Genomic DNA, 13,155 nt, shown 5'->3' with positions numbered 1-13,155 from the left:
CTGTATACTTAGTCCCTACTTCTGGGCAATTAGATCATAATCCCACTCAATTCCTCGGAAGAGCCTCAAGCTTCTCGGCTAAATAGCGCAACTGTTTGTCACTCCTAGAGGGACCTCTTAAGATGAGTAGCCTGTGCTGACTAGACCTGACCTGTCTAGGTTCCACTGGAGCCCTGGCTGCCTGCTCAGGCCAGGGCTTACACAAAATGGACCCTGAGCACATGGTTGCCCAGGACTTTATACTTTAGCAGAGTGCCATCTATTGGGCACTGATAAAACAAAAAGGGTGTTTAAAGAGATACTGACACCCAAAATGTAACCTTTTTTACATGTACCATAAAACTGACTTTGCATGCTTCTTATAATTTTGCCATTATTTGCAGTATTTTCCCAATGCTTTAACATTAATCTGACTCCCTGTGATCGCCTATCTGGGGGCTGCCATATTTGTGCAGCAGGCATCCGTTAGCATTAGAAACTTTAACTGACAGGCTGAGATGGGACATTTAGGTTGGCAAAACAGTCAGGTTTAGGAACTTCAACTAACAATCACTTACAAAAACAAACCTCTCCAATGTCGGACTGGGACACCAGGGGCCCACCAAAAAACCTTAGACCAGGGGCCCACCAAAAGTTTTTAGACCAGTGGCCCTCACTACTATTTTCTTCCTCTTCTCACTCAACCTCTATTCTCCTAGTTACATACTATAATTGATTATTCCATCTATTTAGCCACTTTGTTCACATAGAAATAGGGAATGACCATGAAATAGGCCAAAAGTTTAACAGCACGAGGGCCAACTGACACCGAGTATCTCCTGCTATCATGATGGGTCAGTCTGACACTGAACCTCTCAGCAAAAAACAGCATGAACTATAGGTAACTTTTAGGGGCATATTTATCAAGGGTCGAATTTCGAATTGGAAAAAACTTCAAAATTCAAATTCAAAAAGACCAACCGAAATAAAGTCAAAGTTTTTTGTTGGTCGAATAGGTACATTTTTGATCTAATAGGTCTGTATTCAGCTGAATTCGAATTTCGCGAATCGAAGGAATATCACATTCGATTGAATTCGATTCAAAGTTTTTCCCCAAAAAAAACTTTGACTCCAGATAGGTTCTAGGAGGTCCCCCATAGGCTAAAACCGTAATTCGGCAGGTTTTAGATGGCGAATGGTTAAAGTCGAATTTTTAAAGAGACAGTACATGATAAATTTCAATATTCAAATGTTTTAATTTTTTTCAAATTCAAATCGAATTTTGACTATACCCTAGTCGAAGTACACAAAAAATAGCTCGAAATTCTAATTTTTTTCATTTGAAAATTCGCCTCGACTTTTCATAAATCTGCCCCTTAATGTACTTTCATATTTTAAAAAGTAGTTTTTTCGTGACAGTTTCACTTTAAGCAGTAGAAGGAAACAGGTCCCCATCCTAACTGTATTTTAGGACCCAGTTGGGCATGACTGTATGCTCCTTGGTGTATCTCTAATTTAATCACACTTCCCAGTTAAGTCCATGTCCACTTATCTGGCTCCTCAATCTTTGAAATGATTATATCCTCTACTTAGGGAATCTTTTTCTAAAGCAGCACAAAGCACACAATGAAACAAAATCATCTAGTGTTCAATGAAGGTAGAAACGTTGCAGAATGCTTCCTTAAATATAGTAGGTCAGCATTCATTTATGTATGGTACACCCTTAAGTCAATGGAGCACCCTTATATTGTTTGGTAGAAAGGACATTATGTCAAGTTTTAATAATTTATAACAGTTATAACAGTTACAATGAATTAGTATATTGTGCCTTTTAAGTGCTTCATCAGACATCACCTCTCACCTTTGCTTGCTCAGGTTGCAACCCTTTAGAAAGTTATCGGTGTGGAGACGGGCGATGCATAACATTAAGTTGGGTCTGTGATGGAGACCATGACTGTGCTGACAAGTCAGATGAAGTCAACTGCTGTAAGTTCTCCCTGTTTTCTTTGTATGAAAAGAATTTGTTATTCTGTGTCCATCCACTGGAGGGTGTGTAGGTTAATGGGGGAATTAATGTGCTGTATATAAAAATCTCACCCGCACCCGTCCTTAAAGGAACAGTAAAACCAAAAAGTGAAAGTGTTTTAAAGTAATCACAATATCATGTACTTTTGCCCTGCACTGGTAAAACTGATTTGTTTGCTTCAGAAACACTACTATAGTTCATATAAACAAGCTGCTGTGTAGCCATGGAGGAAATTGAAAAAAGTCTATATGGCTCAGGTTAAATAGTGGATAACTGATAACACCATTATGTTCTACAGAGCTTATTTGCTGTGTAACCTGAGCCTTTTCTCCTTTGAATGGCTGCCCCCATTGCTACACAGCAGCTTATTTATATAAACAATAGTAGTGTTTCTGAAGCAAACACATCAGTTTTACCAGTGCAAGGCAACACTGAATTATATTTTTATTACTTTAAAACACTTTATTTTTTTGATGTCACTGTTCCTTTAAGTGATTTTCTGCAGTTCCCTGCATGTCATCACTAGACATCACCATGTAGCATTTATAAAAGAAAAATATGAACAACACTCAGTGTAATATTCCGGCACTTTGCACTTTATTTCAAGCCACCGACTGACTTGTGCAGTAACAATCAAAGTTTCAGGGGGGGAACAATACGCCCTTTCTTCCGGAATTCATGTGCTGTTTATAAGGAACTTGTTGTAGGAATTTAAATTTTTTTATGTTAAGTTAGAGACTGGTAAAGACTGGTGAGTTAATCATTGCTACTGAAGCATTTCTGAGTGTACAGCTCATGTTTCCTGTTACTCAGAACCTGTAACTCATTTCAGTCTTTTGATCCAGAGGAGAGAAACAAATACTCAGTGCAGTCTTATTATGAAACACAAATAAAATGCATTTATATTTAGGGCGACATTTATTAAGGGGCCAATTCATTAACTTCGAGTGAAGGAATAGAAGAATTTCGAAGTGTTCTTTTGGCTACTTCAACCATCGAATGGGCTAATCCGTCCTTTGACTTTGAATCGAAGGATTTTCCCTTTGATTTAAAAAAAACTTAGCAAAACACACAGGAGGTCCCCATAGGCTAAACAGCAATTGGACAGGTTTAAGTTGGCGAAGTATTGAAGTCGAAGTTTTTTTAAAGAGACGGTACTTCCATTATCGAATGGCCGAATAGTCGAACGATTTTTACTTTGAATCGAAGTCGAAGTAAATTCGAAGTCGTAGTATCCTATTCGATGGTCGAAGTATCCAAAAACTTACTTTGAATTTCGAATTTTTTTACTTCGAAAATTCCCTCTAATTTACTTCGACCCTTGATAAATCTGCCCCTTAGTATCGGATTAGCTCACCGGGACACCAGGTCTGTTATTCAGCAGCCCCAAACAACTGCATTGCTAAAAATGCTCCCATGCCTCATCTGAATATACATTTATCAATAATACAATTTTAAATGGTAGAATGAATTACATGCAATGTACACAGTGTAGGTTAGCAATAAAAACTATACCTTAAAAATCATGACAAAATCCCTTTAACTTCCTTGATATTGTGGTGAACTTCTTTAGCAATGTGAGAATATATAAAATGCACAGGACAGTGGTCTTGCTTTTAATTAGAACAATTCCCAAAGCTTGTCACAGCCAAGGACTGACAGAGTGCAAGAACGGACAGTGTATTCCCAGTGCCTTTCGATGTGATGGGGACAATGACTGCAAAGATGGAAGCGATGAAGAAAACTGCCCTGAAATAAAGGGTAAGTACAAGCTGCATATTCACAAACTAAGGAGTGATTTGAGGGTGTTATTTGTCCCCAAAAACATGTTCAAACTCGTAATTAAACCATTATTGATTTGCACGATAGTTAATGATGTTGTACTTTATATTGCACCGTTAGCATTACATTGCCAGCAACCAAGTATCTCAAATGTCTCCAAAGAGACTTTAAGGGAATGTCAACCCAAAAAATATTATTTGCCTAATAAAAGAAATCAATTCTCAGCAACTTTCCAATATTCTATGGTTTTTGAGTTATTTGTATATATATATATATATATATATATATATATATATATATATATATATATATATATATATATATTATCAAAACAGGGGGGTTGTGGGAGCACTCTAAAGGCTTTAAAGTATATATATAAGTATAATAAATGCTATTGCATATGTACCCAAAACAGGGGTTATTTTGTTACAAAGTTATGATCATAAAATTGATAAGCCACCATACCACTTCAAGGTAAACCCCGAATGGCGGTCCCTAACTTGTTTTATATTTTATGTGCACCTTGACGTGGTATGGTGGCTTATCAATTTTATGATCATAACTTTGTAACAAAATAACCCCTGTTTTGGGTACATATGCAATAGCATTTACTATACTTGTATATATACTTTAAAGCCTTTAGAGTGCTCCCACAACCCCCCTGTTTTGATATTGTATATTTAGCCAGGAGCTGTGGCATAGCTTCAGTGGTTGTAGCACCCCATACCCCCCCCCCCTTTAAACTAGTGGTGATCCTTTGCTTTTAAAATTGGGCGTTTGTTTTGGGAATATCTCTCCTTTAAAAGCCTGATTGCTGGCTGGGGAGGATTTAGCCCTCAGTGAAAAAACAGCGTTCAACGGACATTGATTACAGGTAATGCTAAAATGCACATAAAATATAAAACAAGTTAGGGACCGCCATTCGGGGTTTACCTTGACGTGGTATGGTGGCTTATCAATTTTATGATCATAACTTTGTAACAAAATAACCCCTGTTTTGGGTACATATGCAATAGCATTTACTATACTTGTATATATACTTTAAAGCCTTTAGAGTGCTCCCACAACCCCCCTGTTTTGATATTATATATATATATATATATATATATATATATTTATATATATATATATATATATATATATATATATATATATATATATATATATATATATGTGTGTGTGTGTGTTTGTCCCTTTCTATTCTCTGTACAAGTGTTTGTCACTTTCTATTCTCTGTCCTGATGGCTCAAACTGATGATACAATGTAAGACAAGGCAGCTGATTAATAGACCTGTATTTGCTGGGAAACTAAAGGTGGCCATACACGGAGAGATCCGCTCGTTTGGTAATGTCGCCAAACGAGCGAATCTCTCCCCGATATGCCCACCTCAAGGTGGGCAATATCAGGCTGATCTGATCGTGGGCCCTAGGGCCCAACGATCGGATCCTAACAAATGGTAACGGGCGGTCGGATCGCGGGACCGCATCAACGAACCGATGCGGCCGCGATCCGACTTTCATCGAGATCTCGATCGGGGGCCCCCCATATACGGGCCAATAAGCTGCCGACTCGGTCTGTCGGCAGCTTTTATCGGCCCGTGTATGGCCACCTTAAGACTTTTGCAACATTGTATAAAAAGTAAGAACCCGGATTTTAGAAAATGCTGCTTTCAATAGCAATTGTATTTTTATGAATAACTTTAAAAGCACTGAAAAGTAAAAAATATGTTTTCTTTCATTAAGCAAATTTTTATTTTGGGGTTGACTTTGCCCTTTAAACCCAATCACCGACAGCCAGTTTTAAACAATGACAGCAATTACCCTTATTTCTTGAAACATTTTCTCCTTTTTTTATAAATTTTAAGGAAAAAGAAGGAGTAGGAACCATTTTTGAACTTAAGCAATAAGATGAAATATTTCCTTTAGTGTAGCCAAGATCCTGGGTGTAGGGGGTACAGGGCAATGCAAGCGAGTAGGGACACAATCTGATAATTAAAAACAAAAATCAGCACAAATGCCAGCTCCTCGCTACAGCTATATGCTCTCAGTATACAGTATTTTGGGGGGCAGATTTATTAAGGTTCAAATTGGAAATACGAATTTTCGAGTTGGATTTTTGGTCAAAACTCACAAGTTCGAGTTGGGAATAATACAAACTCAAATTCAAATTTGAGATTTGTCATACCTGGACCCTGGGAACAACTCAAATTCAACTGTTTGCCACCTAAAACCTGCCGAGTTCATGTAGAAGTCAATGGCAGAGGGTCCAGTGACCTATTTGAAGATGTCAAAAGAAAAAACACGATTTGAGTTTAGTCAAATTTGATTTGAATTCGATTCGAGTATTATGGTCGGTCATTCCACTTCATTCGAGGTAGAAAAAACTCTAACATTAGACCTTTGATAAATCAGCCCATGGAAGTCATCATTGAACAACAGTTGAGCATAACAGGTTGGCTGATATAAATATTACATAGGTCATATTTCTTACATAAGCTAATCACATAATATATGTATTATCAACAATGGGCCAGATTTTATTCAATTAAATAAACGTATGCCTATGAGGAGATTTGAAACTGAACTACAAGAAAAATGTGTCATCAATTGGAATCTGACCCAGTATCTGAAAAGGAGCCTCAGAGGCCCTCAAAGGTGGCAGTAGCTCCAGGGTTCCCACAGCAGCCCACATAAATGGCTTGCCTCTAAAGAATCACACAAAGATACCATATGACATATAGGGGCACATTTACCTAGGGTCGAATATCGAGGGTTAATTAACCCTCGATATTTGACCGTCTAAGTAAAATCCTTCGACTTTGAATATCGAAGTTGAAGGATTTACCGCTATTCCTACGATTGAAGGAATAATCGTTCGATCGATTAAATCCTTCAAATCGAACCATTCGAATGATTTTAATGCATCGATCGAAGGATATTCCTTCGATCAGAAAATTGTTAGGAAGCCTATGGGGACCTTCCCCATAGGCTAACATTGGCCTCGGTAGGTTTTAGGTGGCAAACTAGGGGGTCGAAGAATTTTTTAAAGAGACAGTACTTCGACTATCGAATAGTCGAATAGTCTAACGATTTTTAGTTCGAATCGTTCGATTCAAAGTCGAAGGTCATAGTCGAAGGTCGAAGTAGCCCATTCGATGGTCAAAGTAGCCAAAAAAATTCGAACTATTTTTCCTTTATTCCTTCACTCGAGCTAAGTAAATGGGCCCCAGAGAGTCAGAAATGATGAAAATGTACAGCACAACCTGATTCGACAAAACGCACATGTGCAAAATGTGTCTTAATGCATCAAACTAAATTTCACCAACTATTGCTTGCAGGCACAGTTCTGCTGGAATCCTGGAAAAACACTGAAATGTGGGTAGAAAAAAACATGGCAAATTGCACTTAGCCCACTGCACTTGCACTTCTAATGAGCTTTTGCCTATTCTGCTTTCAGGTCAGCCATGCCATGATGAGGATCCAAGATGTGTCTATCCAGCCTGCTCTGGGACATGTATTAATGATCCCAACTGTGGAATAACTCAAAACAAGACCAATTGCAGTATGTGTATACTTCATTCTCTTTTTCTCATTTCAATGTTTTATTTTAACTCAGTAGCTTTATCGCTGTGGTGTCCATGCGTTGTCTACCAGATTGTATATGGCAAGAACTTCCTTTCTGTAAATTTGTTAAGCACACAGCTCACACAATACAGTAGGATCAAGATATCTGAGTCCACCATGTGGTACTATGTTTATTTCACAATTTATACAAAATTCAGACACAAATCATATATTTATTTCACAATCTGTGAAGCCGGAACTTTGGGTCAGCTTGGGTGATGGCACTCTGCTGCGGTCCTACAGGGAACCTAAACGCGACAGAGTTTGATCCAAAGCTCAGTACAGAAGAGGACAAACAGGCAGGGAGTTAGGGAAGGATAGATAAGTAGATTGATAGAAAATGATGTGAACTATATTTTCCAGTATTCTTGGTCAGTCAGTTCTCCGAGTTGCTGGACACAAAAGTTTAAGAATCTTGACTTTGGCATAGGTGATTTAAAGTTTTCCTCTTTATCATGTTTTCAGGTCAGTGTGAAGCGATCACTTTGGAACTATGCATAAACCTGCCTTATAACTACACAACTTTCCCAAATTACCTCGGTCATAGGACTCAGAAAGAAGCCTCGATTAGCTGGGAATCCTCGCTATTTCCAGCCCTTGTCCAGACGAATTGCTACAAATATCTCATGTATTTTGCATGCACCATTCTGGTACCAAAGTGTGAGCCGGAGACACATCAGCGCATACCACCTTGCAGGTAATGCATTTATCTGGCTTTCTGCACTAACCTATGTCAAATTAATATGAACTTCATGGCTGCAAAAGCAATAGAATGAGTGATAACTCATTAATATATCATAATGATAAATCTTATCATCATTAAAGAACTGGATCAGACTTGGATTTTGAGATTTGAAGTTTGGTCAGGGTCACTAATAATAAAAATATATGAAAAAATTGCTGTACCATTTATCAATATACAATATCATTTGCAATCTAGTCTATTAAGGTTTTCATTCATCCAGGTCATGGTATATCAAGTAGAAGTAAATCTTTAGCAACTGGACTTGCTAAGTAATCATTGAAGATGTTTCACTACTAGGCTTGGGCGAATTTGACCCGTTTCGTTTATCCAAAAATGTCGCCGATGCCCATTAAAGTCTATGGGCAGCAAAAAAAATTTGAGGCGAATTTTTTTTGACGCTAAGTCTATGGTGCAAATTTACTTACCTCGGTAGATCCGCCAGCGTTGTCTTCGCCGCACTTCGCCAGGCGTAGATTCGTCAGGACTTCGCAAATTCACGAAGATCAGAAGTTCCGCACAAGTTACAGATCATTTCCGAAGTTGCGCTAGCGAAGTTACGATGATCGGTCCGAAGTTGCGCTAGCGAAGGCTAATTTGCATACGGCGCCAAATTTGAATTTCAATGGACGTGTATGCAGCAGTGCATACAGAACACTACACAAGCGCAGGGAAACTTAATGAAAGTTTATTTAGGTGTTCTAATGCCCTACACATGTGCCCACAGTATAGTTTAGGTGCCACAAATGTAGGGGGGAAGGTGAGCACCCTAAAAACATTTTCGATCTTTTTCAGAATATTAGAAAAAATTTCAGCTACTTTGGGACTTAGAAAATTGTTAAACTTTTTTTTTTAAAATTCTACTCTATTGAACTTCGCTTTCTCTAACCTGGCGAAGTAAACTCTGGCGAAGGAGGTCACGTTCAGAAAAAGACCAATGTAAATTTGCGTATTTTCGCCTCCTTCGCCGGAGTGCAAGTTCGCCAGCGTTAGGGTGCGAAGTTGCGCTAGGCTATCATCATCGTTGGCGAATTTTCGCCAGGGTGACTAATAGTAAATTTGCGAAGTTGCGAAATGACTTCACGCTGACGAATTTTCGCCAGTGTTAGTCACTTCGCCTTTTAGTAAATTTGCCCCTATGGGTGTCATTTCCGCGGTGAAACAAGCTGAAAATATTCACCCATCCCTATTCACTACTTATCCCAGCAGCTTCTTCAGTTCAACTGACTGGTACAGGAAAGCCTCTTCATATAAACTCTTCCAATAATCCAATCACAATCGCACATTGTAACTCTTCAGAGAGGTGACACCTGAAAGAGAGGTGATTCTGAGAGGTGGTAACTGTGATAGGATTACCATTGTGTCATGTAACTCAAAGAGACTGATGTTATTTGTGAAAGTTTCATAAAAGGAGGTGTGAAGTTTTGTGAAATAAGAACGAGTTTCAGTTATCACCTCTCTGAATAGCTACACTGCACCATTGTGATTGGATTATTGGAGGAGTTTATATGATGAGGATTTCCAGTACAAGTCAGTTAAACTGAAGAAGCTTCTTACTCAGCAAGTCTAGTTACTCTAGATTTACTTCTACTAGATATTTGCAACATAGATTTCTCCCTGACTGGTATTAGGGCTTGGTTTCACCCCAAGAGCGATGCTGCCCCCTTTCCCCACGGCTCTTACCTTAGTCACGTCTAGGGTTGCCACCTGGCCGGTAAAAATTCTGGTTGATCCCAATGTTATTAATAGGGGAAAAAGATAAATATATAGGAAAGCCTGTATTTTTTTAGGAAAAGGTGGATCCGAGGGGGTAAGCATCACTAGTGCAGAGAATTTGGCTTTTCTGCTGCCCCTGGTAATGCCACCTGAGGCAAGGTTTTCACCTGAAATTTAATATAAAACATATTCTGGGAGATTTATATGAAGCCAGGCAGTACAATTTTTCAAATCTCTGGTTTATTATCTGGATATTCTGCTCTTAAAGTTACCTAGAGCGTTTTTTTTTTTTTTTGGCTTTTGCTTCAGACTTTTTTTATGCATTTAGGAAAGAAAGCTAAATGTGTTAAAATGCATATATTCCGTTTATATGTGTTTTTTTTATCTTAATTGAAACCTTCTATTCTTTTGCATTCTGAACACAAGCCAATGACAAAAAAATGAAGAATACTCTGTCAAAAAAACAGTTTTCAGTTAGTAATATCTAGTTGCATTGGCATAACGATAGGGGTCGAGACTGATGCGGCATTGTGGGAGATGGGGCCTAGTGATGTTCCTTAAAGATCAGTACTATATAACCATGATTGAAAGACAAGCCAAATTTAAAATGATATTACCAAAGCATAAAGCTGAGTCATGTAAGTCAGTGATATAATTATCCTGAGACTGCCTGGCTTCATATAAATGTCCCAGAATATGTTTTATATTAAATTTCAGGGGTGACATTGCAGATTTTTATATACAATCTGCTCAAATCACTTTAGAGTTTCTAATTTATCAGTACGTTGTTAGCCAAGGTGAACTTTCATTGACATATAGTGGAATTACGTGGTATCTTGCTGTCAGACCATAAATATAAATCACCATGTCACCAATCCCACCTCAGCTTAGCTGTTTGCCAGAATTCTAAACTAAAGCTCTGCATATGTTTTTGATGCATACAAAAATCACCCTCAGGGAATGGGAAGGGGTAGAGAAAAGCATAGTCATTGCAGGGAAGGGACTGAGGAATGATGGTCCTGCAGTGCAAAGTGAAGGATAAAAGTTCAAAAGAAAGAGTGTGAAGATAAGAGTGCAGCAAATAGATCTGAGTAGAGCAAAAGAAATCAAAAGAAGGGATAGGTCTGAAAAAAAAGTGCATTCGGGGGATCAGAGACCAGAGGGTGAAGATGAGAAGAATTGGTGTGGAGAACTTGAAGCAGAAAGAATTTCCTGTAGGTGCATAAAGAACTAAGATGTATATATGTAGAATCTGAATTAATGTGTTGAAGTAGGTTAAAAAAATAACTTGTTTAAAAAGTGGTGTAGAGACAAAATTGCCCTTGTATTGGTTGGTGCTTAAACATCTAAGAGCAAGTCAGGGGCCTATCGGCTTCTAGCGGAGAAGTCCGGACCAAGGAGGAAGTTTCAGGAAAAAATCCAAGTTCGCGGTAACCAAAAGGGATCAGGAGAAGTCGTAGTCAGATTTCAGTAGTTCAAATGGCAGGCAGCAAAGGATCATGGTAACAGGTTCAGGCAATATTCAAAGTCCAGGAATACAATTATGAACAATTTAGGAACGCAGGTAGCAATTCCTATCATCGGGCATTGAACCCGTGACCTTAAAGGTAATTTTTTAAAAAATTTTGCAGTTTCTCGGAGTGGGACGAGATGACGTCAGTACACAGTGCTGGGCATCACCATCTTGGACAGGGAGCGGAGCGCTCCTGAATGGAGCACCCCCAGCGCTCCTGACAATACACAACTCTCACACTAGGCAACCTGATGGGAAGGCAGTGCGGGGAGATTAGTCGCCTGCAGTAGAGGAGATTTGTCGCTGGGCAACTAATCTCCCAGTCTGCCACCACCCTCAATCCTTCTCTTTTATCAAGATAGCTAGAATCTCATTCTGTAGTACTGGGCTAAAGTTAACTGGTCTTCTATTAAGAGAAATAACAGGGAATGCTTTCCTCTCTGCAAACAAATTATTCATATTGTTTTTGTGAAACCTGAAGTAAATATTTTTCCCCTCCAACTCACCTCTACTAAACATCACTCATATCTTCTAAAAGATCAGAGTTTGATGATAGTGTGCCATTAAAGAAGAAGTGGAGATACATTACAATTCATTTGTATTTTTATCTTTATAGGTGTGCTTAAAAGATAGAGCTCTGTTAGAGTACACACATCCCCCCTACACACACTTAGGGCAAAAGGCTAAACATGATGAACATGGTATGAAGTGTCATTTTGTTTAGGGATATAAAAATTTCTATAGCTTGTCTCAATTATTTCTTTGCAGATCACTTTGTGAACATTCAAAAGAGCGATGTGAATCTGTACTGGGCATTGTGGGATTACAGTGGCCTGAAGACACAGACTGTACTCAGTTCCCAGATGAAAAATCAGATAATCAGACCTGCCTTATGCCTGATGAAGATGTAGAAGGTTAGGCACCAAAAAAATCAGCTTCTGCAAAGTCCATTCTACAGTAGTATTAGAAAAAACTTTACTAAAACATAGTAATCCAAGGGATGATTCTTCCTGGTTCTTCCTAATGTTAGATGTTAAATCAAAGGACAACGGAATGCAAATATTGCCTCTCTTTATTAGGATCACCTAGCTGCCTAGTAACCAAGGCATTTAAACAAGATAAACTAAAGGAATCAATCGCAAGTTGCAACTCAAAGTTATGTAGTAACTAAAGGTGGCCATACACGTAGATTTCCGCTCGTTTGGCAATGTTGCGGATCCTAACGAACGGGCGGTCGGATCGTGGGAACGCATCAATGAACAGATGCGGCCGCGATCTGATGGGATTTTTAGTCCCATCTGATCGAGATCTGGCCGATTTTGCCCCCCATACACGGGCAAATAAGCTGCTGACTTGGTCTGTCGGCAGCTTTTATCGGCCCGTGTATTGCCACCTTAAGATGTATAAGAATGTAAGCTAAGATTATACATGATATATTATATAATGGGGTAGCACACTGCCTCGTCTTGCTGTATATAGTATCCACCTCCATATCTGACTGTTGTACAATCACTCTGGCAATACTTGTAGCTAAATTGTAAGTTATTTCTTAATTTATACCCATCATTTTGACTTTTGCTTTGAAGAACATGCAATTCTCTCATGAGTTAATGGCAGCAGAGGGAGTATGATTGCTCATCAGTCAACAGTGACAGTGACATAGTCTGATCTACTACTACTAAAACCTTTGGTCACGTCCCTTGTATGTACTACACTATTGGTGGTCAGTGGAGCAATCCTCTTCCTCCCTTCTTCTTTCTTCATAATCCAATG

The 13,155-nt window shown here is 38.7% G+C and overlaps 1 protein-coding gene across 6 annotated transcripts in view; it reads left to right on the top strand.

The window, feature by feature from the left end:
• Nucleotides 1-13,155, top strand: part of corin.L (corin, serine peptidase L homeolog) — a 113,432-nt gene that overhangs the window by 71,361 nt on the left and 28,916 nt on the right. For all 6 annotated transcript variants that reach the window (XM_018229598.2, XM_018229615.2, XM_018229601.2 and 3 more), the window contains exons 8-12: nt 1,855-1,965; nt 3,644-3,766; nt 7,245-7,349; nt 7,877-8,108; nt 12,151-12,296. In XM_018229598.2, coding sequence (XP_018085087.1) covers nt 1,855-1,965; nt 3,644-3,766; nt 7,245-7,349; nt 7,877-8,108; nt 12,151-12,296 — 717 coding nt within the window. The remainder of the gene's footprint in view (nt 1-1,854; nt 1,966-3,643; nt 3,767-7,244; nt 7,350-7,876; nt 8,109-12,150; nt 12,297-13,155) is intronic.

This window comes from Xenopus laevis, chromosome 1L (genome assembly GCF_017654675.1).
Source record: "Xenopus laevis strain J_2021 chromosome 1L, Xenopus_laevis_v10.1, whole genome shotgun sequence".
In the NCBI taxonomy this organism is placed as follows: domain Eukaryota; kingdom Metazoa; phylum Chordata; class Amphibia; order Anura; family Pipidae; genus Xenopus; species Xenopus laevis.
The sequence above is the reverse complement of the archived record's forward strand: the minus strand, read 5'-3'. Positions and strand labels throughout refer to the sequence as shown.